The sequence below is a fragment of the Eulemur rufifrons genome, chromosome 29, assembly GCF_041146395.1.
Source record: "Eulemur rufifrons isolate Redbay chromosome 29, OSU_ERuf_1, whole genome shotgun sequence".
Classification (NCBI taxonomy): Eukaryota; Metazoa; Chordata; class Mammalia; order Primates; family Lemuridae; genus Eulemur; species Eulemur rufifrons.
Window position 1 is genome coordinate 90,649,092 of NC_091011.1, and position 27,686 is coordinate 90,676,777.

Genomic DNA, 27,686 nt, shown 5'->3' on the forward strand with positions numbered 1-27,686 from the left:
ATCTTCCTTCTATGCTTAATATTTCAAAATTTCACAAGATTGTGTCTAGATATAGGATGTATTTGGCCCCCTCCAATCTGGAGACTTTGTTCTGTTCTTCAATTCTTTTCTTTTTATTTCTTCATCTATATTTTCTATGTTCTCTCCTCCAGGAATTCCTAACAATTAGATATTGATTGCCTGTGTCTCTTTCCTTTCTCCATATTTTGTTTATTTCCTTTTGCTCTACATCTGGGGATATTCCTTCAACTTTGTTTTCTAGCCTGTCTACTGAATACTTTTGGCAGTCTTATTTCACTTTCAAAGGGCTCTTGTTCTCAGAGTTTTATCTTTCTTTGCGGTATCCTGTTTTCACCTTACAAATATACCTCAAATCTCTCTCAAGATATAGTTAGAATTTTAGGTTATTTTTTCCACATTAACTTTGTTACCCTCAGAGTTTGTCATATTTTGAAACCCCCTAATACCATCTGGTGATTTTCTTTTTTTAATGCTTCTTCCCTGCTCTTCCCTCCCCCCCACCTATGGGAATTCCTAGCTGATCATTTAAGATCCACGTAACTGTTAACTTTTATAGGCGTTGGTGTGGGTTTCCTTTGCTGTTGTATGGACAGGTCTGTTACTCCAGTAAGCTTCTTCATGCCTGGAGGCACTGGGCACTTGAGCAGGGGTCTAAACTGTCATGAGAGAATTAGCTGACAGGTTGGGGGCCACTAATTTCCACAAAAGGAGGAATTTTATTCTGGAACACCAACTCTTACCTCTCTTCAGGCAGTTTATTCAATTCCTTCATACAAACGACAACAACAACAACTACAACAAATTTTTAACTGATAACCTATAGTAGGCTGCTTGTGTTCTCTGCACAAGGGTAGGGGTAGAGTAGGATGGGGTTTAATTTTACAACTTCTGCAATTCTTTAGTAGATAAAGTTTTTAGGTCTCAAGTCTCTTTGGGGTTATGTTGTTCAGATCAGCTTATATTCTGTCTGAAAGGTACCTTCACTCATTCACTCATTATCATGCTTCATCCACTTTCTCTCTTCCAGAAATGTGTTGAGATCTTCTCCACTTACAACCAAATACCTTCAATTTTCTTTGCTGAGATGTGTCAATTTCCTTTTGCATTTCTTGACTTCAATTTCAGTGGGGCCTGAGGAAGGAGGGGAGGTAAACTTACATGTTCAGTCCATCATCTTAAATTGGAAATCCCACTGGAGGCTTTTATATAGGGGAGTAACATGAATAACTTTATATTTTTAAAAGATCCCCGGGCTGTACTATTAGGCTGTATTGCTAAAATTTGAGGGCAAGAAAGAAAAAAGAGGGCAAGAATGGACACAAGTATTATTCTAAAAGATTGAGGAGGTAATTTCCTTTCTGTGAACACGCAGTGTCTGGGACCCCTGGGAGTCAGGAACTTTACCAAAATAGCCCATAATTCAAAATCCAATAAAGAAAATGCTTTCATGGTGCTCTAAAGAGAATGACTGAAACTTGAATAACCCAGAGCCTAAATGACTTGGCTGATGCTAAAAGGCTCACCCCAGCAGTGTCTACTGGGAAGCACTTGGGGAGCCTACATTAAATTCTTCCTTTGAACTGGCATTTGGGATAAACAAGGAATTTTATTGTTTGGAAAACATTAGGTGAAGGATAAATATGAGCAGCCAAAGCTCTGCCAAGTAGGGACATAGCAGCCCTTCTGTTTGCTGGTTGGTTTATTTATTTACTCATTTATTTGGTCATACAAAGCACTGTAGTTATGAATGTCCATTCTATAATCAGAGTGTCTGGGTTCAAATCCCAGATCTATCACTTATTAGCAATATAGCCCTAGATAATTTACTTCATATACGTAAAATTCAGTTCTCTCCTTCATAAAATGGGAGTGATAATCGTTTCCATCTCATGAAATTATTGTGAAGATTAAATGAAACAATCTATATAAAGGAAACAGTACAATAGCTGGCACGTACTCAACACATCATAATTGATAGCCATTATTTTAATGTTGAATGAATACTCAACATCTATGTTTAAAGCACCTAGACAATAGATAGTCATGAAATAAAGGGAACTAATTCTAGGATTAAGAATATAATAAAGAAATCCAAAGAAAAATATGATATAGTTCAAATCTTATTGACTCCATATCCACCCATTACCAATTATGCAAATAAAATGGCATACTGAAATAATTTAATCAAAAGAAGGGAGCTAAAGGGAAACTGGCTAGATGTACACAACAGCAACCCTAGGGACCCAACTCTAGTTAAGACTATAAAGGAATGGGAATTTCTTTTAAACACAATTAGAAGAAAACTTAGGAGAATCTTTGACTGTGAGGTAATTAAATGAAGTTTGGGTCAGCTCTATGGATAATTGTTCCAAAGTCAAGTCCTCTATGTGTGTGGACTTCTGCTGCCAAACTGGTGAGTAACTCTTGTGAGTGACTGTGTCTTGAGTCTGTGTCAATACAGAAACAGAAACACCATCACGAAGCTAGATACCTACTGTTTGCAAAGGACAAACATTGCCATGGAATTGTTCTGGTTTTTTGCAAGACTTTCACTCTTGATTTAATCAAAGAAGGAATTTGATATGAAAGATAGAATTAGGTAAAGAGACCAAAACCTAAGTAGCTTTGAAAATTCCCATCGTGAATTTAGTGTTTTTCCTTCATAAAGTTCATAAACCAACATCCCAGAATCCAGAATCCAGAGGTTGCCATATAAAGTGGAGGATAGAATATAATTAACTATGACTGCCTCTGTAAATAACACCTAAAAGTGAAGCCTAGCTCTCAAACGATATTGAGTTAATTCAATAATAATAATGGCAGCTGACATTTTCTCAACACCTACTCACTGCCAGCTACTGTTCTCATCACTTTTAGAGGTATCATAAAATTTAATCTTCACAATAATCCTATGAAATAGATCCCATTTTATAGATGAGAAAACCGAGTCACAGCAAAAGTTAAGGGACTTGCCCAGGTTATACAACTAGTAGGTGAAAAAAACCAGGATTTGGATATGGGGAATCTCTCATAGAGATGATGATCTCCACCTCTAAGCTCTATGGAGAGGATGGGAAGTAATAAGCTCATTATCCTATGGACCAGGAGAAAATAGAACCACCCCCTAGATGGCATGCACTGCAGAGCTCACAAACCTCTTCAGAATTATCAATCTGAACCTTCAAGATCACCTGGGAGGCAGGGGTTTTTATCCCTATTTCACACACAGGAAATGGGAGTGCAAAGATGAAATGACTATCCCAAGAGCTAACCCTAATTCTGGCCTCTTCCCATTATACCAGATTGCTTTTCAAGCACTTTGAAAACTACTCAAGACATAAAATATAGGAGACATGAGGGAGCTATCTAGTTCTCATGGTAAATTTGTGTTCCACTTGAGTTCTATGGTCAGGTTTTTGGAACAACTGGTCAAAAATAAAAGGCCAGAGAGAGTTCTCAGGATGTCAAGATGAGAACCACCCGCTATGGGATATGGCCCACGATGGGGAATCAAGGGTTGATATTGGAACAGGTGCCAAAGCTCTCAGAAATGGGCCAATGTAGGGTCAGGAGGGAATCTGACAGCTGAGAGCAGAGAAACAAGACTCATAAACAGAGGCCTTCTTCCTGAGGAACTCTGGTTCTACTTTGGGCTATGTTCTTAACCCACTTCCTAGAGACAGAAGTCAGTAATAAGGTACAGGGGCAGTGAGCTAAGAGGACAAGGCCAGACCCTAGGAGGCAGAGGTAGAGGAGTGAATCCCCATCTCTGCCTACCTCCCCAAACCTCTCTACCTGCCACCTCGATGGGCACTCCTTACATCTGTGTGAGGAGGTATAATTTCATAATATTTTCCTTCCATTCAGGCAGATAGGCCAGGCTGGTAGCCACTTCCTTCTGGATAGGCCAGGCCCAGGCCTCAAAGAACGGAGCCAGGTTCTTCTGCACTTGGTTGGAGAACATCTTGACCCACAGATTCATTTTGTCGACATTGTCTGTGGGCAAGTTGGTTTGGTTCCTATACTCAGTGAAGAGACGGATGAAGGGCTCCCACCCAAAGGCCTCCTGTAGCTGGAAAGAGAAAGAAAAATCAACAAACACTATAACAAGTGAGTTAAATGTATTTAACCCCTTACACATCAGTTTCATATCTTTCACTGAGCTTCTCTCCTCTTTTTTCCTACTGGCCTCACACTCTGCTCCCCCCACATTCTAATCTTAAGAAGGGCCTTCGGGCTAACACAGTGCTTGGCATGAGGTGGACACTTAATCAGTGAGGCCTGGGGTAATACAGTGATTCTGACCAGTATTTACTACCAGTATCATCATTCATATATCTCAGTAGATCATGAAAGAAGTGATAGGACAGTATACAAGGACTTAAAATTGGCTAAAGTAGAAAAACTTATCTTTCATAGTTGCAAAGTTAAACCCCAACAACTGGGAAACTCCTACCCCTATCTTGACAATGAAATCCTTATTAAGCATAGGTCTGTGTCCATTTGCAAGGCTACTAAAATGGTCTTTGGAGAAAAAAGTGAGTCAGGTAGAAGCAGAAGACTGAGACAGTCTGGGTAGCTAGAATTAAGAGTAAGTTACGGCCGGGCGCGGTGGCTCACGCCTGTAATCCTAGCACTCTGGGAGGCCGAGGTGGGCAGATCCTTTGAGCTCAGGAGTTCGAGACCAGCCTGAGCAAGAGCGAGACCCCACCTCTACTAAAAATAGAAAGAAATTATATGGACAGCTAAAAATATATATAGAAAAAATTAGCCGGGCATGGTGGCGCATGCCTGTAGTCCCAGCTACTCGGGAGGCTGAGACAGGAGGATCGCTTGAGCTCAGGAGTTTGAGGTTGCTGTGAGCTAGGCTGACGCCACGGCACTCACTCTAGCCTGGGCAACAGGGTGAGACTCTGTCTCAAAAAAAAAAAAAAAAAGAGTAAGTTACAATTTTAGAAAAAGGCAGCCACCCTGAGGCTATTGGAAATAGCCCATGTTAACCAGGGTTACAGAGCCTGAGTTAAGAGGGACTTGAACAGTTCCCTAGACCAAGGCCAACTTTATTTCACTGATGAGGAACTTTTGTTCCTGGCACAAAGCAGCAGTAAAGGTTAAAGTAGAGCCTCCCTGGCTGTTTCCCATCATTCTCACGGCAGTGGGAATGAACAGAGAGGAACTCGAGCAGGTGGAAGAACCAGAATAGAGCATGCCTGGCTTGAGACTGAGTTCCAGAATTCAAGGTGATAAAATTCTCCACAGTGTGCCAGGAAGTGCTCCAGGGACTGGGGAGGCAGAACTAGGGCACAGAACAAGAGTTTAGAGGCAAAGGCAACATCCATGTCCAGGTCAGGGAGGAATCCTGGATTGCCTACACAAGGTGGAGTCTGAAGCACAGCCAAGTCACAAGAAGAAGATGGTATATTCATCTAAGGAAAAAACAGGACATATCGCATGTATTGTGTGTGTGGCAGGAGGATTGTTTGGTTTTAGATAGCAATTAAGTAGGAGAGTTTGGCTTTAATCTCAGGTATGTCTGGCTTTAAAACCAGAGGAAGCAAGTGTATTTATAGTACTACATTTGCCTCTACCATTTTTAATCTTTCCCAGTGCTTTCCATCCACCCTCATGTATCTCTGTGGGGCGGAGGGTGAAGCTGAGGCTACTGAGTCCACCTTAGGGTCACGCAAAGCAATACACTGAGACACAGCATCAAACAGGACTGTCACACTGGGGCTTTTTCAGGGTCTCCTGTGGCTTAGTGTGGGACACAGGTGCAGTGGGAGATCTCCTGGTCACTAGACCAGCACCGAACAATGTTGCCCCGGTGGTTCCCACAGTAGAGGGCTCCCATCACCCCCTGTCTTTGCCCAGTACCTGTAAATACGTTTCCAGTGCGGTCCACGCATTCCAGTTTTTCACATTGGGACCCTTGCTCAGGTAGATTCTGACTCTCTTTTCCCGAACTGGGGGCCAAAGGGCAATATTGGCGCGGGCTCGAGGGATGCCCAAGACCGTTTCATGTACATAAACACACCACAGGTTGCAGGTGGCCTCGGTGGTGTGCGGGGGGAACTCCCACTCCTGCCGCTGCTGGTTGCGGCCCAGCTCGTGGACAGGGCCCCACAGCCCCTTGGTTCTGATGAGCTTCTCATTGATGAGCTCCTGCACTGACTCCAGATGACACATGATGGGGTACCCTGCATGCATCCAGCCTAGAAGATGCAGGAAGAAGACAGGGTTAGGGTTCCTCCACACCCAACTCACGAAATTCTCTGTATCGCTTCTTTCAAAATACCCAGTAGCCCAAGGCAATTTCCAGAACCCCATAATGCTCAGAAGGCCCTCCCAGGCTTCCTTCCTACCATCTCATTCTGTAAGAACGCCTTTATCTCACTCAGACCTGAAATATGAAATGGTGTGGCTACGGGAGAGAATGCAGGTTACAAAGAGTCATTGATGTTACCATCCAATTTTTCTATTTTTATGAGGATGCCTTATCCATGTGAACCTGTGTCATTAAACTCTTTTATCAAAATTCACAACCCTTTGAGGGTGGACCCCCTCTCATTATTTAGATATGGAGTTGGCCACATAGATACTATGTAAGCCAAGAAAATGAGGGTCTTTAATGTCTTTATGCCCCTCTCATTTTGTAAGGCTCCTTGACCCATAGGCAATGCCTTCTCGAAGTTGTACAATTTCCTCTCCCAACCACTCTGATCTAGGTCAAGGCCCTCCACCTTTTTTATCCACTCCTTGGAGTTCTCCAACAGACACCTGTGGAATCTCAGGTGACATCTCTTGATGTCTCTGATGACATCTCTTGACACATTGACTTAAACTATAATTTATTTCTTATATACATTTTTTCCTTTCCCTTTAAATAGCAAGGACTACATCCCTATGTCTTGCTAGCAGAACATTTTTACCCTTCTGCTGACCACTGCATGGGTGCTGAAAGAAAGGGAGGCACTTGGAGGCAGCACACACGGAGGGTTGGCTCAGAGCACGCACCAACTGAGATCTGCACGTCGGCAACAATCCTCTGAGGCAGACGCAAAGGGAAGGGCTCGGCTCCCAGTCGGGCCACGGCCTGCATCACCTCATCCCAGAGGCGGAGCAGTGGCTCCGGGTTCTCCAGAGTACGGAGATTTGCGGTCGGCACCGTCAGGATGATGTTGTCTGTGGCCAGCTCTCCCCAGGGCCCTGGGTTCTCCTGTATGCGCCTCTTCCACTCCTCCTGGGATGTCTCTCCTAGGAAGAGAGGCCATGGAGCTTGAGACACACTTTCCCAAATCCCATAAGTTACAACATAAACTTGGGCTCCAGGAGGACAACTGTATCCCTCCTCTCTGTCCTTCTTCTATGAAGCCCCTAAGGATATGGTCTGGTCTTTATCTTGGTGGCCCCAAGCTGCATATAAGGAAGCCAACCCCCCTTCCTCCACTGATGTGTCTCTCTCCTTCTATACCAAACAGCGCCCAGTCACCTCCCTCTCCCTCAGGGTGCACCCCAGGGCTTCCGCTCACCCAGCTTGTAGTAGGGAGCATGCACGGCTCCCTTCACGGTGATGGGCACAGAACCCAGTTTGCTGCTCTGAGGAACGATGATGTAGAGAAGGCCGCCCCAGAGGCAGGTGATGGATTTCGTGGGTTTGTCCAGGCAGCACCGGTTGATCACGAGGGGGCCTCGGAACAGCTTGCTGGCCCTGGTCAGGTCATCCGTGTGGCAGCCAATTTGTATCTGGAGCAGAGAGAGCCCCCCATGGAGTCACCACGGGGCATGTGTGGGTGGGAGAGGAGAGGCCAGGAGGTGAGGACTCAGCAAGGGTCATTAAACCATGACCCCATGCAAGCCCGGCCTTGATAAAACCCTGCAACTGTAGCATTCCTTGAGGTCATTATGTGCAAACATTCTCCCAAGGGCTTGTGAAGAGCACCAGGTGTAACCTGTAAGGCCAATTCTGAGGAGCACTGACTCCCACAAACGGCCCCTTGGTGCCTCTGTAACAGACAGAGTCCTTGGTTGTGTATTCCATGGTGGTGTTTCTGGAATTTGGGCTGAGACAGAGGGAACCCTGCCTTTTGCTGATTAGAGAGAGGGCCCAGTAGGAGGCAGTGTGGCCAGCTGAGGTAGTGGGGGGTTGATTCAATTCCTCCCTGCTCTCCAAGGCCCCCTTCCTGGGCAGGTACTTGGTAGGACCCTGGCATTGTTTTCCCTGGGTTTATGCTAAACCAGTTCCAGAATGGAAGCAGGCACAAAATAGACCCTAACCATAACAGTGACTGTCAAAGGGGACAGAGCAGGATGATAAATTAATTTTGCAATAGAGCGTGTGTATATGAAAGTGACAGAGCAGAAGGGGGACCGAGCAATCGAGGAATAGTCTTTGGTGTCATGTGGAAGCAGCCAGAGTCAGAAAGACCTTGTGCTACTGTGGGAAATGTACATGGGGATGGAAAGTGAACTAAGATTTACTGAATGCCTAGTGTGTGCTAGGGACCCTTCCATTTGGTATCTCTCTTATTCCCTACTCCATGACATAAATCAAAAGCACAAAACTTAAGAGCTAGAGTAGGTTGGATTTGAGTCCTGGGCTCAACAATGTGTTAGCTCTGTATGTTTATATCAATCAATAAGCTTTTCTGCACCTTAGTTGCCTCATCCTTAAAATAGGGGTAGAAATAGCTGCCTTGTATTGCCAATAGGGTTTTATGAGAATCAAATACGATGCTGACTGCGCAAGCAGGAGCCTTTGGGTTCCATGTCTAATGGTGAGACAGGGCACAGCCTTACCTTCAGGTCGGCAGAGGCAGCAGCTTCAGGCAACGAGACTTCTATGATCTGCCTTGAAGGTATGTAGAGCCCGGTACTCATCCAGCAGTATCTGGTGCCTGCCAAAGGCATAGAAAGGGCATGCTGACTTCATCCCTCCTCTGTGATCCCATCCCCACTCCGCATTTCCAGAGACCTGTCCTGACCTCTGCTCATTTCTTTCCCGCTCATGCTGCCCCTACTCAACTTTTCCAAACAGTACCTAAAATCCCAACCCCGGCCTTCTCCACAGTACACGGCAAAGGATGGAGATTGCCCTCTGGAGGTAATGAGACCCCTGCAATGAGCTGCTGAAGTCACCCTGTGCCCATAATACTGAGCTCCCTCCCAGCCCCATCCCTTACCTGGATTGGTGCAGTTGACTTCAACGGTGATAGGAGATTCTGAGGGGCGCAGATAGGGGCTGCTGTACATATCTTCAATTTCTGGGACCAGCAGAGAGAGGTCACTTCCAGAGTGGGCCAGACCCGTGGCCAGGGAAAGCATAGCACCCCTGCAGCAGTCATTGATAACAGGGTTCTCTCGGGTGGCTACTGGGAGCCGATACCGACTTAGCAGCTTCCGCAGGAGCCGGTGCACAGACATGTAGGCAGGGATCTCTTCCGCGGGAATCTGAAGGAAAGCTGCGCCGTCAGGGCCCAGCTTTGCCAACCAGCCCTTTTCCACATTTCCTCTCTTCCTGCCCATTATAACCTGGAACTCAGCCAGGGTGGAGCGGAAGTGATAGGTTCTTATCCCTGCTTTAGGAGTACGAAAGGGCCCTGGGTTGAGGCTTTGGCTTGTGATGCTGATGCCAAAGGGGTTGAGGAGGAGGTTTCCTGGGAATCGAGCCAGAGGGGACACTCCTGGGTTCTTGAAGGCCCACCACCAGGCTTGGGCTCCCACAAATAGTCCGCCACCCTCTGCTACAAACTCCTGCAGCTCTTTGACCCCCACTTCACTCACGGGTTCAAAGCAATAGACACTTGCATCACTGGTCAGATTGGGCTCAATGCTGGTGTCTATGCCCCCCACGGCAAGCAGGCCACTCAGTGTTCTCAGCTCTGTCTGCACCACGATCTTGCCTCTACGGCCCCCATCCAGCCAGCGCACAGCATTGAGCAGAAAGGGGCCCAGTTTACCAACAGTGAATAATACCTTATGGCCAGTGACAACCACCCGGCCCCGGCCATAGCGGGCAGCCGCTATGACACAGCCATGGTAGGAATCTAACCCCAGGGGGAAGGCTAAAGCCCCATGCACTAGCAGCTGAGATGGGAAACAATCCGAGTTGCTGATGTCCAGCTCTGAAATCCCATGCAGGAGCTCCTCTCTGTCCTCGGAGAGGTCATCTTCACAACTGCAAAAGATACAGGCATTCTCTATCAGAAGAATGGCTCTATAGAAAGCCCTTAGAACAGTGATCGGCATACAGTAGGCACTAAAGATATGTCAGCTTTGCTAATATTGTTATTTTTAGCTCTTACCGGAGGACAAAGTGGGCAGATGTGACCTCACCGGGTATGGAGATTTGGAGGGAAAATAGAGGGACTCAGCATTAATTCTGCTTTACTCGTTCTCTGAGCACAAATTCTCCAAAGGAAATTGCAAAGGCAGTCTGGTGTGTTTGCCCAATATTATATCTTAAATATTCTAGATTTAAGTTCATGTTTATTTCAGCCCTTTAAACATTATATAAAAATGGAATGGGAATTCATGTTTTTCTCCTTATAAGGAGTCTTGTGTATAAATTTCATGCAGCTAATTTCCTACAGATAAAGTCTATGGAAAGCTAAGTTAGTTGTGCTACAGAAGAATCATTATTATCTCAAAAGGTGGGCAGGGGAGCTGACTGGCCTAAACTCTAGTGAGACGTTCTGGTTACCCGAACCCAAGAGGACTTGATCGTCTACATCTAGAACTGCACTCATACACCGCCTGCCCAATTGGAGTGATGCACATCCATGCTACAGGGTTTTGCTCAGCACCAGCTGTTTGCTGTCTGTGGGGGAACCCAGCCCTAGAAGACCTCAGGATATCGACAAGCCCTAAATGGGACACAGAGCATGGATACCCAGTGGGATTATTGGGGATATGGGGTGGAGTGGCCCCTATAAGCTTGCAATTCCAGAGTTGGTTCTACCACTTTTGTTAGGTAAAGCTGTGGCAAATGTAAGGTCAGAGGTGGCCATAAGGAAACAACAACAAAAAATGGAGTCAGGTAGATAAAAGCACCCCCCTACTCATGGAGATAACTCTCCAACTCCTTGAAGCACTAACCATTAAAATCATTCAACTAGCTCTTCTTGCTCTGATTCCAGGCTGACCAAGCCATTTGTGATTATGATACTGCTTCCCATGATCACCAGCCTAACAAGAGGAAGAAGTCATTGGCCAACTAGCCACAATGTTCTAGTTTTGTGACATTTTTTTTTCTCAAGTAACATCTTAGACAATCTACCTTTGATTTGGTGACTCTAAAATTTAAGAAAAAACCTCCTTTTTTATTTTAGTACTTTAAATGTGTATATAAAATTAAATGGAAAAATGTGTTTTAATTCTTATAATAAGCTGTTTATAAATGCCCACACAGTAGAGATTCTGAATAAACTATGGTTTATGCAGAATGGAGTACAATACCATTATATTAATAGAAAAAAATAAGAAAAATTTCTAAATATTGTCAAAAAATAACTACCAAGATATAGTAATTGAAAAAAGCATTGCACCATAAACAAATAACAAATACAAATTGGATTAAAGACCTAAACATAAGACCTGAAACCATAAAATTCCTAGAAGAAAACACAGGGGAAGAGCTTCCTGATATTGACCTTGGCAATGATTTTTTTGGATACCATACCAAAAGCTCAGGCAATGAAAGCAAGAAATAAACAAGTGGGACTACATAAAATTAAAATGCTTCTGCACAGCCAAAGAAACAATCAAAAGTGAAAAGACAGCCTAGGGACTGGAAGAAAATATATGCAAGCCATACATTTGATAAGGGATTAATAGCCAAAATATATAAGGAACTCACACAACTTGATGGTAAAAAGCCTACAAATAACTCAATTAAAAAATGGGCAACGGAACTGAATAGACATTTTTCCAAAGAAGACATACAGATGGTTAACAAATACATGTAAAGATGCTCAACATCACTAATTATCAGGGAAATGAAAACTAAAACCACAATGAAATATCACCTCACACCTGTTAGGTTGGCTATTATCAAAAGTCAAGAGGTAAGTGTTGGCAAGGGTGTGCAGAAAAGGGAATCCTGCATATTGCTGATGGGAATGTAAATTGGTACAACCATTATGGAAAAGACTTTGGAGATTCCTCAAAAAATTAAAAGTAGAACTACCATATGACCAAGCAATCTCTCTGTTGGGTATATACCCAAAGGAAATGAAATCAGTATCTCCTAGAGATATGTGCACTCTCATGCTAGGCATTATTCACAACAGCCAAGATATGAATACAACCTAAATGTTCATCAATGGATAAACAAATGATGAAATGTTATTCAGCCCTAAAAAAGGAGATACTGCCATTTGGGACAACAAAGATGAACCTGGAGGACATTATGCTAAATGAATTAAGTCAGTCACAGAAAGAAAAATACTATATAATCTCACTTATATATGGAATCTCAAAAAAAAAGTCAAATAAATAGAAACAGAGAGTAGAACAACAGTGGTTACCAGGGATGGAGAGGGAGAGGAAATGGGGAGAAGTAGGTCAAAGGGTACAAATTTGCAGTCTGGTGGGATGCATAAGCCTAGAGATCTGATGTACAGCATGAGGACCATCAACAATGCATCGTATACTGAAATTTTGCTCACAAAGTAGATTTTAGCTGCTTTTATCACACACATAAGGATGAGAGGTGATAAATAGTTAAACCTGTTTGACTATAATAATCATTTTGCTATATATATGTACATCAAAACATCATGTTTTACACCCTAAATATATACAATAAAAATAAATTAAAAATAGTAAGTTGGTTGATTCAAACATAAAAGGAAAAAGCAAGGTTCAAAAGATTATTTATAGTTGCTAACTTTGTGACATACTTGAACTATATGTAGCTACACACGTATGCTTATTACAAAAAGAAACATAGAAGAATCAAGAAATCTAATAAGACTTTGTACCTACAGGCATGAATGGGAACAGATTACAAGCAGTAGGGAAAAGAATGAGACTTATGTGATTTTAGTCATTTAATTGGTGTTGAAATTTTAAATCTGCCAATTTTTAAAAATCGCCTTCATTGGCATGTGCTAAAATTCATCCATTTTAAGTATATATCTTGATGATTTTTGTGAAGTTTTTATACACCTGAGTAACCACCACCACAATAAAAATATGCAACTTTTCCATCACACCAAAAAGCTACCTTTTGTCCGATTATGGTCAATCCAGCCCCCACACAGAGCCACAGGCAACCACTGATGTGCTTTCTATTCATATATGTTAAATTTATCTTTTATAAAGTTTCATATAAATGCAATCATAAAGTATGTACTCTTTTGAGTTTGGCTTCTTTCACTCAGAATAATTTTTTGAGAACCACCTATGCTGTTGAGCTTATCATTAATTTCTCCCCTTTATTATTGAATACTATGCTATTTGTTTGTAGCTAATTGTTTGTGGCTATTCCACATTTTGTTTAGCTATTCATCTGCTGATGGACATTTCGGTAGTCTCCAGTTGGGGCTTGCTGCCATGAACATTCATGTATAAGTTTTTGTGTGGACATGTTTTCATTTCTCTTGGATAAATACTTAGAGATGAAATGGCTAAGTTGTATGTTAACTTTATAAAAACATGCCAAACTGTCTTCCAAAGTGGTTGTGTCATTTTATATTCCCACTGGCAAGGTATGAAAGTTCCAGTTGCTTCACATACTTGTCAACACTTTGGATAGTGGGTCTTTAATTTCAGTCATTCTGGTGTGGGTGTAGGGTATTTCATTGTGAGTTTAGTTTGCATTTCCCTAAAGACTAATGATGTTGAGAATTATCTTACAGGCTTTTTGGCCTTCCATATACCATCTTTTGTGATGTCCGTTAAAATATTTTGCCTTTTTAAAAAACTGGTTGTCTTATTATTGGGATGTGAGAGTTCTCTATGTATCTTGAATTGTCAGATATAAGTATTGCAATATTTTTTCTAGTCCGTAGCTTGCCTTTTTGTTTTCTTAATACTGTCTGTTGAACCATAGGAGTTACTACATTTATTTTTTGATAAAGCTCAACTTATCAATCTTTTCCTTTTATGGTTCATTTACTTTTTGAGTTCTATGTAGGCAAAGATTACAAAGGCCAAGGTTATAGATATTTTCTCCTATGCTTTCATTTAGAATTTTTTGAATTTTAGCTTTTGCATTTAGGTCTAGATCTATTTTAAAGTACTTATTTTGTGTGCAGTGGGGTAAGGGTCACGATGTCACATTTTGTCCATAAGGGTATCCAGTTGTTCCAGAACCACATGCTGAAAAGACCGTCCTTTCCTCATTGAATTACCTTGGCGACTCTGTCACAAAACAACTGAACATAAATTTGTGGGTCTGTCTGACTACCTAGTCTGCTTCACTGATCTGCATGTCTATCCCAGCATCACAGTGTTTGGATCACTTCAGCTTAGACTGAGGTGGGGGGTGGGGGAGGGGATGGGGGTATGCCTACACAATGAGTGCATTGCACACCGTTTGGGGAGTGGTAACACTTGAAGGTGCTGACTCGGGAAAGGGGGGGTGGGGAAAAAAATATGAAACTATTGTTTTTAACTTGCACTGTTCACTTAATAATTTATCATGAATATTTCCCATATTATTTCATATCATTGTACAAGAAATAATGTATACATTATGAGGACATACTGTATCTAACAAGATATACTGTTAGACTCTTTGATTCTGTAAAACTAAATTGAAAAAAAAAAAAAAAAAAAGAAAAATATACTCTGAAAGGAAAAAAAAAAAAAAAAAAAAAAAAAAGAAGAAAGTCTTGAAATTAGGTAGGGTAGGTCCTTCATCTTTGTTCTTTTTCAAAATAGACTTGACTCTGTTAGTTCCTTTTCATCTGTAAACTAATTTTAGAATCCATTTGAACTTTGGTTACGACCGCATTGAATCTATAGGTTATTTGGAAAAAAACTGACATATTAAAATAGAGAGAATCAGATCCACCAACATGGTATATTTCTCCATTTCTTTAGGTTTTATTTAATTTCTCTCAGTGATGTTTTGTAGTTTTCAGCATTCAGGTCTTCTGACATATTTTATTAAATTTAACCCTTAGTATTTCATAATTTTGAGTTCTATTTTAAATGCTGTTATATTTTTAATTTCAATTACCAATTGTTTGCTAGCATATAAAAATGGATTTGGTTTTTGTATATTGATTTTTGTCTTCTACAACTTTGTTAAAGACAATTATTACACTTTTTTTTGGTAGAATTTTTTACATAGGTCATATTTGTTGGCATGAAGTTGTTATAATATTCTTTTATTATTCTTTTAATGTCTGTAGGATCTGTATTGACATCTCTTCTTCTATTCCTGAAATTCACAATTCGTGTTGAGCCTCTGATCGTCAGGGACAGTCTACAGAGGTTTATTACTTTTATTGATTTTTTTTCAACTAACCAGCTTTTGCTTTTACTGATTTACTCTATTGTTTTTGTACTTCCTATTTCACTGATTTCTGCTCTCATCTTTATTATTTCCTTATTGCTTGTGCATATTTTGGGTTTAATTCAAGTTTCCTTTTTTAGTTTCTTATTGTGGAAATTTAGTCCCTTGAGTTTCAACTTTTCTTCTTTTCTAATAAAAACATTTAAAGGCATATTTTTCCCTTCAGTACTGTTTCAACTGCATTTCACAATTTTTGACATGCTAATAAGTTGTACTTTCATTTTTATTCAATTCAAAATATTTTCTAATTTTCTTTGTAATCTCCCCCTTTACTTCTGGAATATGTAGAAGTGTTTTAAAATTTATAAATATTTAGAGATTTTTCAAGATATATTATTGATTTCTAATTTAATTCCACTGTGATCAGAATATACACTGTATGACTTCAATCCTTTTAATCTTGCCAAAACTAATTTTATGGCATAGCATATGGTCTATCTTCATGAATGTTTCATATGCACATAAAAAGAATGTGTATTCTGCTGTTGTAACTATGCTAATAGTTAACACATTCCAAAAATAAATTAAATCAATAAATATGAGGAAAAACCTAAGTGGAACAAAAATAGGACCAAATGAAAAAAGTAATCCATGTAACTTTTGAACACAGTACTTAGACTTTATATGCTCAGCGTGGTATATTCTGAGGGAAAAAAACAATCTAGTATGTTTGCTGTTAATAAAAATATGGGTACAGTAATTATGAAGCTATTTTGTGTGTTACGGGACTGAGTAAATATTGAACCAAGATTTTCACTATGGGAGAAGGAAAACACAAACATGGAACAAGCGAAGGAGAAGAATCCTGTGGTTTTGGATTAAAATTGGGGGTACTGGTATGAATTTATGATTAAAATGTGTGTCTGTCTATATATATCTGCATCTGTATCTATCTATATCAGCTTTGTCCTCTGAGGGGCCCAGAAATGATGACAATCCAACAGCAATGAGCATACCTTAGATCTTGGTTTCTAAATCCCATTAACCATGAAAAGGAGCTAGCATTCCTTTAAGAAATAGCTCTCTCCAGGTTTTGGATAAGAAAAGAAAAAATATAAACTTTCAACATTTTTTTGTGCCAGAAATTAAGTAAATATGAAAAAACTGATGGGTATATCAAAGGACTCAGGAGATAATTTAATGGGACTTTAACTTGCCCAATTTTGGACAATTTGACCTTCAAAAATACTGGCTATAAGTACATTGTAATGCATTTGATTTTTAAAAAAGGATCCATGAGTATATAGAGTGATACTAAAATAAACTAATTTAAGAATAAGCACAAACCTAGTCACAGATGTGAAGGCGGGGAAAGTTCTTTCCAGAAAGATGCCAATCAGTTCTGGGAGAAAGCTACAAGTAAATCTAGGCTTAGACTTGGGCAAACTCTAGGCTGTCAGGTTACTATAGGAGTACAAAACAAAGGCATATGTATCAGAATGGGAGGGGTGGGAGAAGGCTTCCTAGAGGAGGTGATACCTGAAATGAATTATGAAGAAAGGATCAGGAGCTACCTAAGTGGTACAAATAGGTAATCACTTTCATAAATATTGACTCAGGCACAGATCATCAATGAAAACTAAAACCACTGGGTGAAAGGTTGTTGGCAACAGAATATTCACATAGTCTCAAATTGTCATGCTATAGATTAAATTAGTTAAAAAGGGGGAAATGTACTATGATGACAGGAAAATCTGGCAAACCCCAATTTAACTGAATGACCAAATTTAATGTCACCAATTATGATAGGATAAACTGACCTCATGTGCCTTGTGATTTGACATATTGTGATGAAAACAATATCACCTATGTAGTACTCTTGCCAAGAATGTTTGAACTGAGTGTAATCATGAGAAAATAATTAAACAAACCCAAACTAAAGGGTATTCCACAAAACAACTAGACTGGCTACTTCAAAAATACTTATATCCTGAAAGATTAAAAAAAACAACAACGGGGGAACTATTTTAATTAAGGGAGACTAAAGAAACATGACACTGATACTTGGTTAGATCCTATATTTTAAAGAAATTAAAAAAAAGATATTTTGGGGACAATTGGAAACATCTGACATGGGCATTAGATAACAGGATTGTGTCAGTGTTACACTTTTGAATTGAGACAATCGGATTGTGGTATATGGGGGAATGCCTTTGTTGTTAGGACATGTATATGCTGCAGTATTTAGGTGTGAGGTGTCATGATTGTCTGTAGGTTACTCTCAAACAGGCCAAATAAGCTGTTCATATGTGTGCTTACATAGCACATATGACAAATTTTAACCACTGGTGAATCTAGGTAAAGAGTATGCTGATCATTGTATTATTCTTGCCACTTTTCTGTAAGTGTGAACAATTTTAAATAAAGAGCTGGGAAAAAATTAATAACTAGAAGAAAGATACAAAAATTACATATAATTTCCAAACAGCAAGAATGGAAAAAGAAAGTCAACTACTCAATCAAAAGGTAATAAAGGGGACTTCAAAAAGAAGTGACAAGAATGTATAACAGAAAACATCAAACAAGATGATAGAAACTAGAACAAACATCAATTTCCTCAATTACATAAATGAATTATATTTACCTAGCAAATGATAGAGGCTCTCTGATTGGATTAAAAAATCAGATTTATACTAAGAGATATAACTTTTTAAAGACACAGAAAGAGAATAAAAGGATCAACAAAGAAACAAAACAAAGTAGTAGCAATTATATTAGACAAAACAGAGTTCAAGGTGAAAAATAACTAAATACAAGAAAGAATATTTTATGCTGACAAAATTGTATAAACCATGAAAACAATTCATTTGTTTTTATGAATCTAAAATATAGCTTTGGAATACATACAGTAAAAGCCAATTCAATTCTAAAATCACAGTGAAAGTATGCAACAATTGTTTTAGAAATCTCTTTTAGATCAACTATATGAAAATTAAGTCATGGAAAATATGAATAATCAGTTGATCAAAAGGGCATGTATAGAGATATGGACATAAACAATACAGAATGCTCTCAAAAATGATATTGTTATTGGCATTTTGTTAGGTCAGAAAAATAATGATAATTTTTAAAATGTGATAATAGTACTGTGGTTATACAGTATTTAGAAATTAGTCCTTGCTTTTTGGAGATACACTATTTTATGGATGAAATGGTACAATCTCAGGGATCTGCTCCAAAATAAACTGACAGGGTGAGGGACTGTGCGGGGGTATGAGTTGATACCAGCTACCACCTGGATATGGTACATGTGTACTCATTGTTTTATTTTTATTTCTGTATATGTTTGAAATTTTCCAAAATAAGACGTTTCTAAAAGGAAATTTCCAACTATTTAAAATGAAGAGATGTATATAAAGCTTATGTGTTATAGTGAGGATACTCATTGTATCATTATTTTGAGGGGAAAAAATACAAAATAACATTAATGTAATAGGCAAATGGTTAAATGAATTATGAACAATTCAACTGTGAAATACTATATAGTCGTTCAAAAGGATGATGCACATCTTTATACATGTATACGGAAAATGCTCAGGATATATGAAGTGGAAACGCAAGCTACAGACCTCTGTCTCTTTCTCTGTCTCTCTTTCTATCCCTCCAGCTCTCCCAACTCCATCCCCAATACATACACAGGAATGTAGGAAAAAATCAGAAAAGATACAGTCCAAACCATTAGTAGTGATAGTGATCATCTCTGTGGAGAAGAACAGAATTAGTAGAGGCAGAGGGGGTGGGTGGAGAACAGAAGTCTCTCATTTTTCACTTTATATACTTCTGAATTATTTCACTCTTTTTTCCCCAACATGTGTTTTGAAATTGAAGACAGAAAAAATGTTCATAAAAAGCAAAAGAAAACGGAATTGTGATTTAGCAACCGCTCTTCTAAAGTGGCATATCATATCACTTACACTTACCTTCTAAGTCTATTTTGTGAAAACCAGCTAATACAATTTTAGTACACATGCCTAAGAATACAGTAAAAAGCACAAAGCATGAGTTACGTAAGCATATTCCCCCTACCTACCATGCTTGGCCATGATCCTGACATAAAACCTATAATTAGCATTTTATATACACCTAACATACAACTAGCAATGACCTCCAAGGATGTACAGATCCTTGATATAAATAAACTTACTAATATCTGCTTGGATGTGTTTGTTTTCCAAACTACTTGGGGAGGCATATTCATGTTTACTGGCATGTTTAATTTGGCAGTTTTCTTGTCTGCTTTTTAACCTGGATTTAACTTTCACTTGAGCCAATTTCAAATAGATACTCAATTTTCAAAATTCTGAAATCTCCTGAAATCTGGGAATCAAAGGACTCTTAGGTTAATTCAGGTTTCATAGGGGTGTTTTCAAGTTCTTTGTGGAGCATTTGTGCATTTAAAGACTATTGCACAACATTCTTTCCTATGTATCTCTGATGATAAAATTCCTCTCCTAATTCCTAGATTGCACCATCTTTTCTGCTATCTTAACTTCTGAAATCCTCTACATCCTGTTTCCATCTGAACCCCATCCGGCTGGACATTTCAAAACCCTTCCCACAGCTCTCTAGACTTTGGCTTATGGGGATCTTCATGTCTGTTTTCCTTTTCTTTACATTTCAGCTGAAAGCAGCCTTCTCCTATGCACCTTCCTGGATTAACCGTGGCAGCTCTTGGGGTCAGCAGTGTATTTGACTAAACTAGACCCTGGGGATGTACCAGTCAGTAAGATGCTCCTCCCCTCAAAGAGCTCAGTGGTCTGGTCTGGGAAGGCAGTAGTAGCAATGAGGACCTTGCCCCTCTCGTGTCCCAAGGTTTTTTTTTTAAAATCTAGTTGATTTGTGGTGAATCCACATCTGGGTGCCAATTCCCTTTTGTGATTCTGGGAGCAACCTGCAGATAGAACCCTTTCTGTCTTTTAACCTGGGGCCAATTCCCCACTGGGGTGAAGTACTCACCTAACTAAGACTGGGATCTTGGGCATCTTCTTGGAGACTTTAAAGAAACTTGTGTCCCCTTTGTTGTCAGTGAAGTACACACCAGCCACGCTGGTCACGAGGTTCCCGGGGAATGTGAACAGCACCCTTTCATCTTCGCCCTGGTTGGCCCAATCCCAGGCCTGGCCTCCTATGAGCAAGCCCCCTCCGCGTTTCATAAACTGGACCAGCTTTTCGGTCATGTTTTCATTATAAGCATCGATACAGTAAACCCCCAGGGAGTCTTTCACTTCTGGCTCAATCTTTGCCTCCACTCCGGAGCCCTCAAGGATTTTGGCCAAAGGTGCCAAGGATGAGTGTACACCAATGGGAGCCCCAGGGGAAGAACAAAGCCACCCCACTGCATTGAGGAGAAAGGGAGTGAGCTGGGTCTCCACCAAGTAGTCCTCATGGGACACGACCACCAGGCGGCCTCGGCCGTAGGAAGAGGCAGCAATGAGCACCTGGCCCATGTCATTCACCATCACTGGAAATGAGGCCTCTCCAATAAGCAGCAGTTCACACGGGATGGCATCTTCAGGGACATCCCAGCTTGTCACTCCTTTCATAAGGGCCTCAAAGGCAGCGGAGGGAGTCGCCATGGTTCTATTTGTTTCTGTAGGGAAGAAAGCAAAGAGTCAGGTTGGTGAAGAATAGATAACCAAACAAAGAAACTCCTCCACTAGCTTGGGGGGTTCTCCCCAATATGCAGACAGAACGGACACTGGGAAAGGACTCAAGCACTCTGTGTTAGAGCCTGCAGTCCAGGGGACCCCACTGTGCCCTGTCCTCTTAAACTCTTGTGGTCAAACTTAGAGAACTTGATACTTTTTAACATAATGAAACAAACAGAAGGGAGAGATGAGGGTGGAATTGTATCCCCCAAAGAAATATTTTGAAGTCTTGACTCCTTGTACCTGTGAATGAGACTTTATTTGAAAATAGGTCTTTGCAGATGTAATTAAGTTAAGATGAGGCCATACTGGATTTGGATGGGCCCTAGTCCAATGACTGGGTGTCCTTATAAGAAGAGGAGATTTGGACACAGAGAGACACAGATACACAGGGGAGAATGCTTCAGAAGATGGAGGCAGAGACGAGAATGATGAGTGAACAAGCCAAGGAATGCCAAGAACCGCTGGCAAACACCAGACGCTTAGGAGAGAGGCATGGAACAGATTCTGCCCTGAAACTGCCAGAAAAAAACTATACTGCTGACACCTAGATTTCAAACTTTTAAGCCTCCAAAACTGTGAGAGAATCAATTGTTGTTATTTTAAGGCACCCTATTTGTAGCAATTTGTTACAGTAGCCACTGCGAACTCATAAAGTGGTGCAGCACGGTGTCCCTGCAACCCTGGCCCATTCCATGCATCTTGGCTTCCCTGCTGGTCTTATTGATCTCAGTGTGGAGAATCCAGAGCCTACGTCTGAAAAGTCTGGGCTCTCAGGGAAGGTTCTTTGGTCAAAGTCACAGGCTGGTAAGAGGAAAGTGGAAGCCTCTGTGGCTTGAATGCAAGTCTCAGACGACCACAGGCAGAAAGTAACAAGTTATGAAATTATGGCAGATTCTTACTTGTACCTGGGGCACAACTGAGAAAGCTGTGTGTGTCTGGGGATGTCAACTCACAAATATCTCTGCTTCTTCACCATGAGCTCCCCCTAAGGATGACTACAGTCCTATCTCTGCTGCATGCACTGTACTGAAACAGTTCTACCAAGGACAGATGTGTTTTCATGATCAGGACATCCAAGGCATCTCACTGACTGCTCAGCAGCACTGGACATCGCTGTTCTTCCTGTCCATGACGTCACACCACCTCTAACTGTGTGGCCCAAGCCAAACTCTTTGTCTTCAACCTCTGGAACCACTTACTTTCTGTCCTTCCCTCACCGCTTCTTGGAATATTTGAATAGTCCTTAAGTTTTTAATCTTTGCCTTGTACCTCTCTTCTCTATTTCCCTTGTCAGAGAACACACTCGCTCTCAAGGTAACACACAAACTGATCACAAGCTCAGGCTCTGGAGGTACGGCTGTCTGGGTTTCGGTGTCAGCTATGCTGCTTTCTAGTCGTGAGACCCAGGCAACACATTGCAGACTTAGTGTCCTTATTCATTAAATAGGGAAAAGAGTATCTACCACATATGATTATCCTGAAGATTAGAGGAAATAACACAGGTTAAATGTCTTTTCATAAGCATTCAATTACATATAGCTATGTATATGTACACAGCTACCCGTATATGGTTATAATTATTTGGTTAAGAATAAACCATTTAAGTGTACGAATAATAGAGACTTCTTGCAAAGTGAAAAAGAGATCTAACCTAACATTAGGATTGAGCATTCATTGATTCTCATTTCATAGTTTTCATATTTTAGAGCCAAAACTAAATACTAATGCTAATTATTATTGTATTTATTTCTCAAGTATCTCTATGGGCCCTTGAAAAAGTCCTTGGCATAAGCATTGTGCCTTCCACAGGCCACGGATGAAAGACCTTGGTCCCAACGTGACTAATAAGTTTAAGATTCCTACTGAAAGAGCACACTGGCCATTTATAGCCGGTCTCTAAAACTAAAGAAGTCCTGAACTTATTATTTTTCTTCCAAATTAGCTCCCCTAAGGTAAATTACATAAGCTTGAAGCTTCTAGTAGTTAAACAGAAGCATTACCTACCTACCTACCTCAGGGAACTATAGAGAAGATATAAGCAGTGAACACTTGGTTAGTAAGAAGCTTGCCTCTTCCCTGCTCCTCCTGGTGTCCACAAATAACCTGGACAGCAAAGTGCACAGGGTCACAGTGTGTCCCTGTCCCTTCTCACTCCTGTTCCCATATCCAGCTGGTTGCAAGTCCTGTCAGTGTCCTTGTTCACGGTTTCTAATCACATTGTCCTTAACCTAGTTTAGGTCCTCAGTAATTCACACCTGGACTAAACCAATCCAGTTTCTAAGTCCCCAGGATCTGTTCCCACCTTTATTCTTCTAAAACCACTCTGACCATATTATTTCCCTGAAGAGAATCCCCCCTCCCCGCCCACAGGGACCATCTCACTACCTCCTGTTCATGTGTGAGGCCACTGGGCTGGATGTTCTTACCTTTCCCAGCCTTATGCCCTACTGCCTTCTTCCCTGAATCTCCCAGGCCACCTGGCATCCCTGGACATGCCCTGCTTCCATTTCAGATTCTCTTTCCATTCTCTTTTCTTCCCGTTCCCTCTCCCACATCTTTCTAGCCATGGAAATACTATCTTTCTAAGAGAAGATATGTACAGAAGAAGAAATTTAAATGACTGCTTCTATGAAAAGATGCTCAATGTCACTAATAATCAAGCAATGGAAAATATAATGTATGTTGCCCATAAGATTGTAAAACAAACAAACAAAAAAAGAGCTAGGAGAAAGAGGAGGAGGAGAAGAAGAAGGTGAAAAGATCAAGGAGATGACAAAGGCAGCTAATAATGTCCAACGTTGGAAATGCTTTGGGGACACTGTCACAGTCTGCTGGAAGGACAGAGAATGTCTGTACTCTTTTTCAAAAGCAATCTGACGGTGCCAACTCAGTTTCAAAGCTGTGCCTATCCTCAGACCCAGCAAACCCTCTTCTAATAACCTTTCTTATAGAAATAAAAGCAGCAGTAAGTATTAAGGACATATGTACAAGGATGCTAACTGCCACACAAAACTACAAATGGAGACAGATAAAAAATGAAAACCTAGAAATAAAGATAGATTCACAACGAATATTTCCTAGAATGATTTTTGATTCTTGAAGGTACAGGCTCTCTAACCCAAACCCATACATATCCAACTTCCACATGCCCCCAGATACTCCATTATACACAGCGTAAGACCCTGTGGCATGACCCCTAGCCACCTACCTATGCACCCCGTTAAAGAGCTGCCCATCAGTCCCCCTCTATGTTGGCTTCTGCTACCTCCAGTGCTGACACACCAAGCACACCCAGAGCAGGGAACTCACATTTCTGTCTCATTAGTTGTTTTCTGAGCTAGTTCAAGGACGAGTTAAATCTATTTAGCATCTACTTAGCAGAATGTCTTAAATACATTTTAAGTGGAAATTTCAAGTCACTATAATATGTAGGACATGAACACATTTTTGTGTGGACAAAGACAATGATAATAGTTGTCAAAATTGTACTACTGCTACCAGTAGTATTAACAATACAATGTTTACCAGGTTCCTGGTTTTATTAAAAGTGGTTTATGTAACTTATTTAATCCTGATGACAAACCCATGAGGTATATACTATCACTATCATTATTTTATAGATGGGCAAAAAAAAAAAGAAAAAGAAAAAAGAAAAAAAAAGAAAGGAGAACCCAAACCCTGATGCCCAGAGAATTTGTCACTTCCTCAAAGTCACATAGGTGGTAAGCGGTGGGTGTAGGATTCAAGCCTAGGAGATCTAGTGCTCAGGTTCACATTCTTAAGCACCGGGAACATATAAGTATCTATTAAATACCAGGCTTTGTATGCACAGAAAATCTTTATAGGCTACACTTCAACATGCTAACATTGATTACATTAGGAAGGGAAGTTTTCTTTGTCTTTATACAAGTCTGCATCCTTTGAATTGTTGTATATATTACTACTACAATTAAAAAGAACACTGAGGTAATACAAATCCAATCAAGCAAGTAAACACATTCGATGATTAAGTACAGTATATAACTGATGAGATAGACTGACCAACTGATCCTATCTCACTGGCCGTAAAAAGTCTTCATCTCCCATCAGGTTGTGCATTTTCCCACATAAATTTGATTTCCTCCTCTGTGGGGGCTCTTTGAACTCTGCAACAGTCGTGTTCTCCCTTTACCCAGCTATCAGTAATTCTAACGCTTGACTTTTGAACCAAATGCCTTCTTTTTATTCCTGAATCCCTGTTTGCTCTCCTAGGTTGGGGAATTCAGATGAACACAACCTAGGGGAAATTCCTTTTATTTTTCTCCCTAACTTTTCGTGGTTCCTGCTTTCTCTCCCCTGGGCCCACTCTGGCCCCTTTTAGCTTGCTGGAACAAAAGTCACCTCTAAGGCAGAAGGCACTCAGGCACAACCTGTAACTCAGGAAGAGAGCAGAGCTACTCTTATCACCAAGCAGCACCATGGCACCTAAATAAGGTTTTCCCCTTAAGAGATTTAAGGAAGGGAAAGTGGGTGGAGGGCCATCTTGGATACTGCACCATGCTTATCCTGTATTATAGTTTGATTTCAATGTGTCTGAGGTCAGAGAATATGTTTCATTCTGTGGATGAACAAGTACTCTATGGCTGGATGACTGAATGATGGATGTGGGTATAAAGGCAAACCTAGGATTATTTCTTCGGGAAATATCTAGCCTGACCTTGAAAACTGATCAATATCACAGATATCAAACTCCATAGGTCTTCTCTTCTTCAGGTGGTTTCCTTCCATGAATGTTTCTTTTTCCCTGTACATCCAATATCTGTTCCAATGACCATCAACTTTTACTAAGCCAGAACTGGGGCTAGTTCGATCTCTTCTTCATTCTGTCCTAGACATTCCCAGCTCAGTCTTATTTTCCACTTAAAACTTGTTTAATTCTATTAACATCTAAAATAATATGTAATGGATGTAGAAGGATATAGATGGTAAAATAATAAAACAATCTAAAACATTAAACTAACTCCCATATACCTACCTACCACCCAGCTTGAAAAATAGACCTTTACCACTATCTTTGAAGCCCCTCTTGCGGCCCTTCCCATTCAATCCCTTCCCTACCCCTACAGGAGTAAGCAGCATTGGAAATTTTGCTTTCCTCTGTTTCCTTATTTCTATTTTACCACACTTCCTTCTTAATTCCTGAGTCCCCAGGGGCTCTTTCTCCCGCTCATCTTTGCCCATTCATCTCACTAGGTAACTCTCAGGAGAACAACATATTTGAGGGGGATTAGCCCGGGAGTGGGAAGACCTGCGGGTTTTGTTTTGTTTTGTTTTGTTTTTTAATCAGGGTGCTGAGTCCTCCTTGCTGTTTGCCTCTGAGGGTGTTCTATCGAATAGACAATACGTGAGAAAGGATGTTCCAAACTCCCAGGGGCCGTCCGGCTAAGCTTGGAGCCTGGCTGTCCTCGCCTTCCCTCCCAGGCCCAGAGCCAGTCCGCAAAGAGCAAGTCGGTGACGTCGGGGAGGGCAGGAGGGGGCCGCAGGCGTGGGGGCGGCCAGCTGCGGAGATGGGGAACAGCGGGGAAAGCTCGGCGTCCGCGCGCTGGCTGGGAATTCTCCAGGCGGCTGGCACAGAGGTCTGCGGATGAGGCGAGGTTCCAGGAGCCTGACCTCTCCTCCGCGCGCCCACCCCCCCAAGCCCCTGTCTCCAGGAAACAGTACAAGTAGGAGAAGATCTCGGTCCCAGCGACGGTGTTTGCAAAGATCAAAGGCTAGTAGGACAGAAGTGATGCTCTGTCACCAGCTACCTGCGTGACCTCGAGCAAGCCCTGACTCCTCCCCGGGATACGGTATTTTCATCCGATAAAAAAACGGATTAGATGCTGTTTCTCTGGGCCAGGCCTGTACGTACGTAACTCGACCACACAAAGCAAGCGCACACAAACATCAGATGTCAGAACCCGGAGAGGAGGAGCAATGCGGCAGGGGCGATGCAGAACCCGAGAGAACAGAGAAAAATCACCTACAGAAACACGGATACAAAGGGAGCGAGACTCTTCTGTCCCCGATTTGGGCATACCCAGACCCGAGGCCCACCCACTCGGACTGGTCCGCCCGCGCCCCCACTCTCCCCCTCCCCCAACACCCAGGCCGAGACCACCCTCGCCAGCCTCTTCTCTGGCCTTCGAGGCTTTCGGAGAGGGCCACTCACCAAGTCACCTTGGAATTTCCAAGGGGCAGCTAGGAGGGACACGGCTCCGCGCAGAGAGGGGAAGAGGCTTCCCTGCACAACAGTGACCCAGCGGCCGAGCCGGGATTTGGGGAGGAGACCAAAGCGAGAGGAGAGGAGGGGTTTCCCTAAGAGTCTCCTCCTCTCCACTTCCTCCCCGGCTGGAGCAGGAGCCCGAGGGGGCGGCGCTTAGCAGGGGACAGCGCTTCTTTGTGTCGCCAGCCCTGGCGCCTCGGCATTGCGGCGGCTTAGGGACGCCTGGCGGTCCCATCCTGGCAGT

General features: G+C 41.5%; 2 protein-coding genes across 2 annotated transcripts in view; one reads left to right on the forward strand and one right to left on the reverse strand.

The window, feature by feature from the left end:
- The window catches only part of TMEM139 (transmembrane protein 139), a 360,773-nt gene that overhangs the window by 274,525 nt on the left and 58,562 nt on the right, over nt 1-27,686 (forward strand). The gene's annotated exons all lie outside the window — the stretch shown is intronic.
- Nucleotides 778-27,422, reverse strand: TCAF1 (TRPM8 channel associated factor 1). The gene is made up of 9 exons (XM_069461820.1): nt 27,389-27,422; nt 20,504-21,137; nt 9,201-10,195; nt 8,818-8,915; nt 7,551-7,764; nt 7,036-7,275; nt 5,896-6,233; nt 3,843-4,093; nt 778-1,152 (listed from the first exon to the last, which is right to left on the reverse strand). Exons 2-9 carry the CDS (start codon nt 21,121-21,123, stop codon nt 1,143-1,145), a joined length of 2,766 nt encoding a protein of 921 aa, XP_069317921.1. The 5' UTR covers nt 21,124-21,137; nt 27,389-27,422; the 3' UTR covers nt 778-1,142.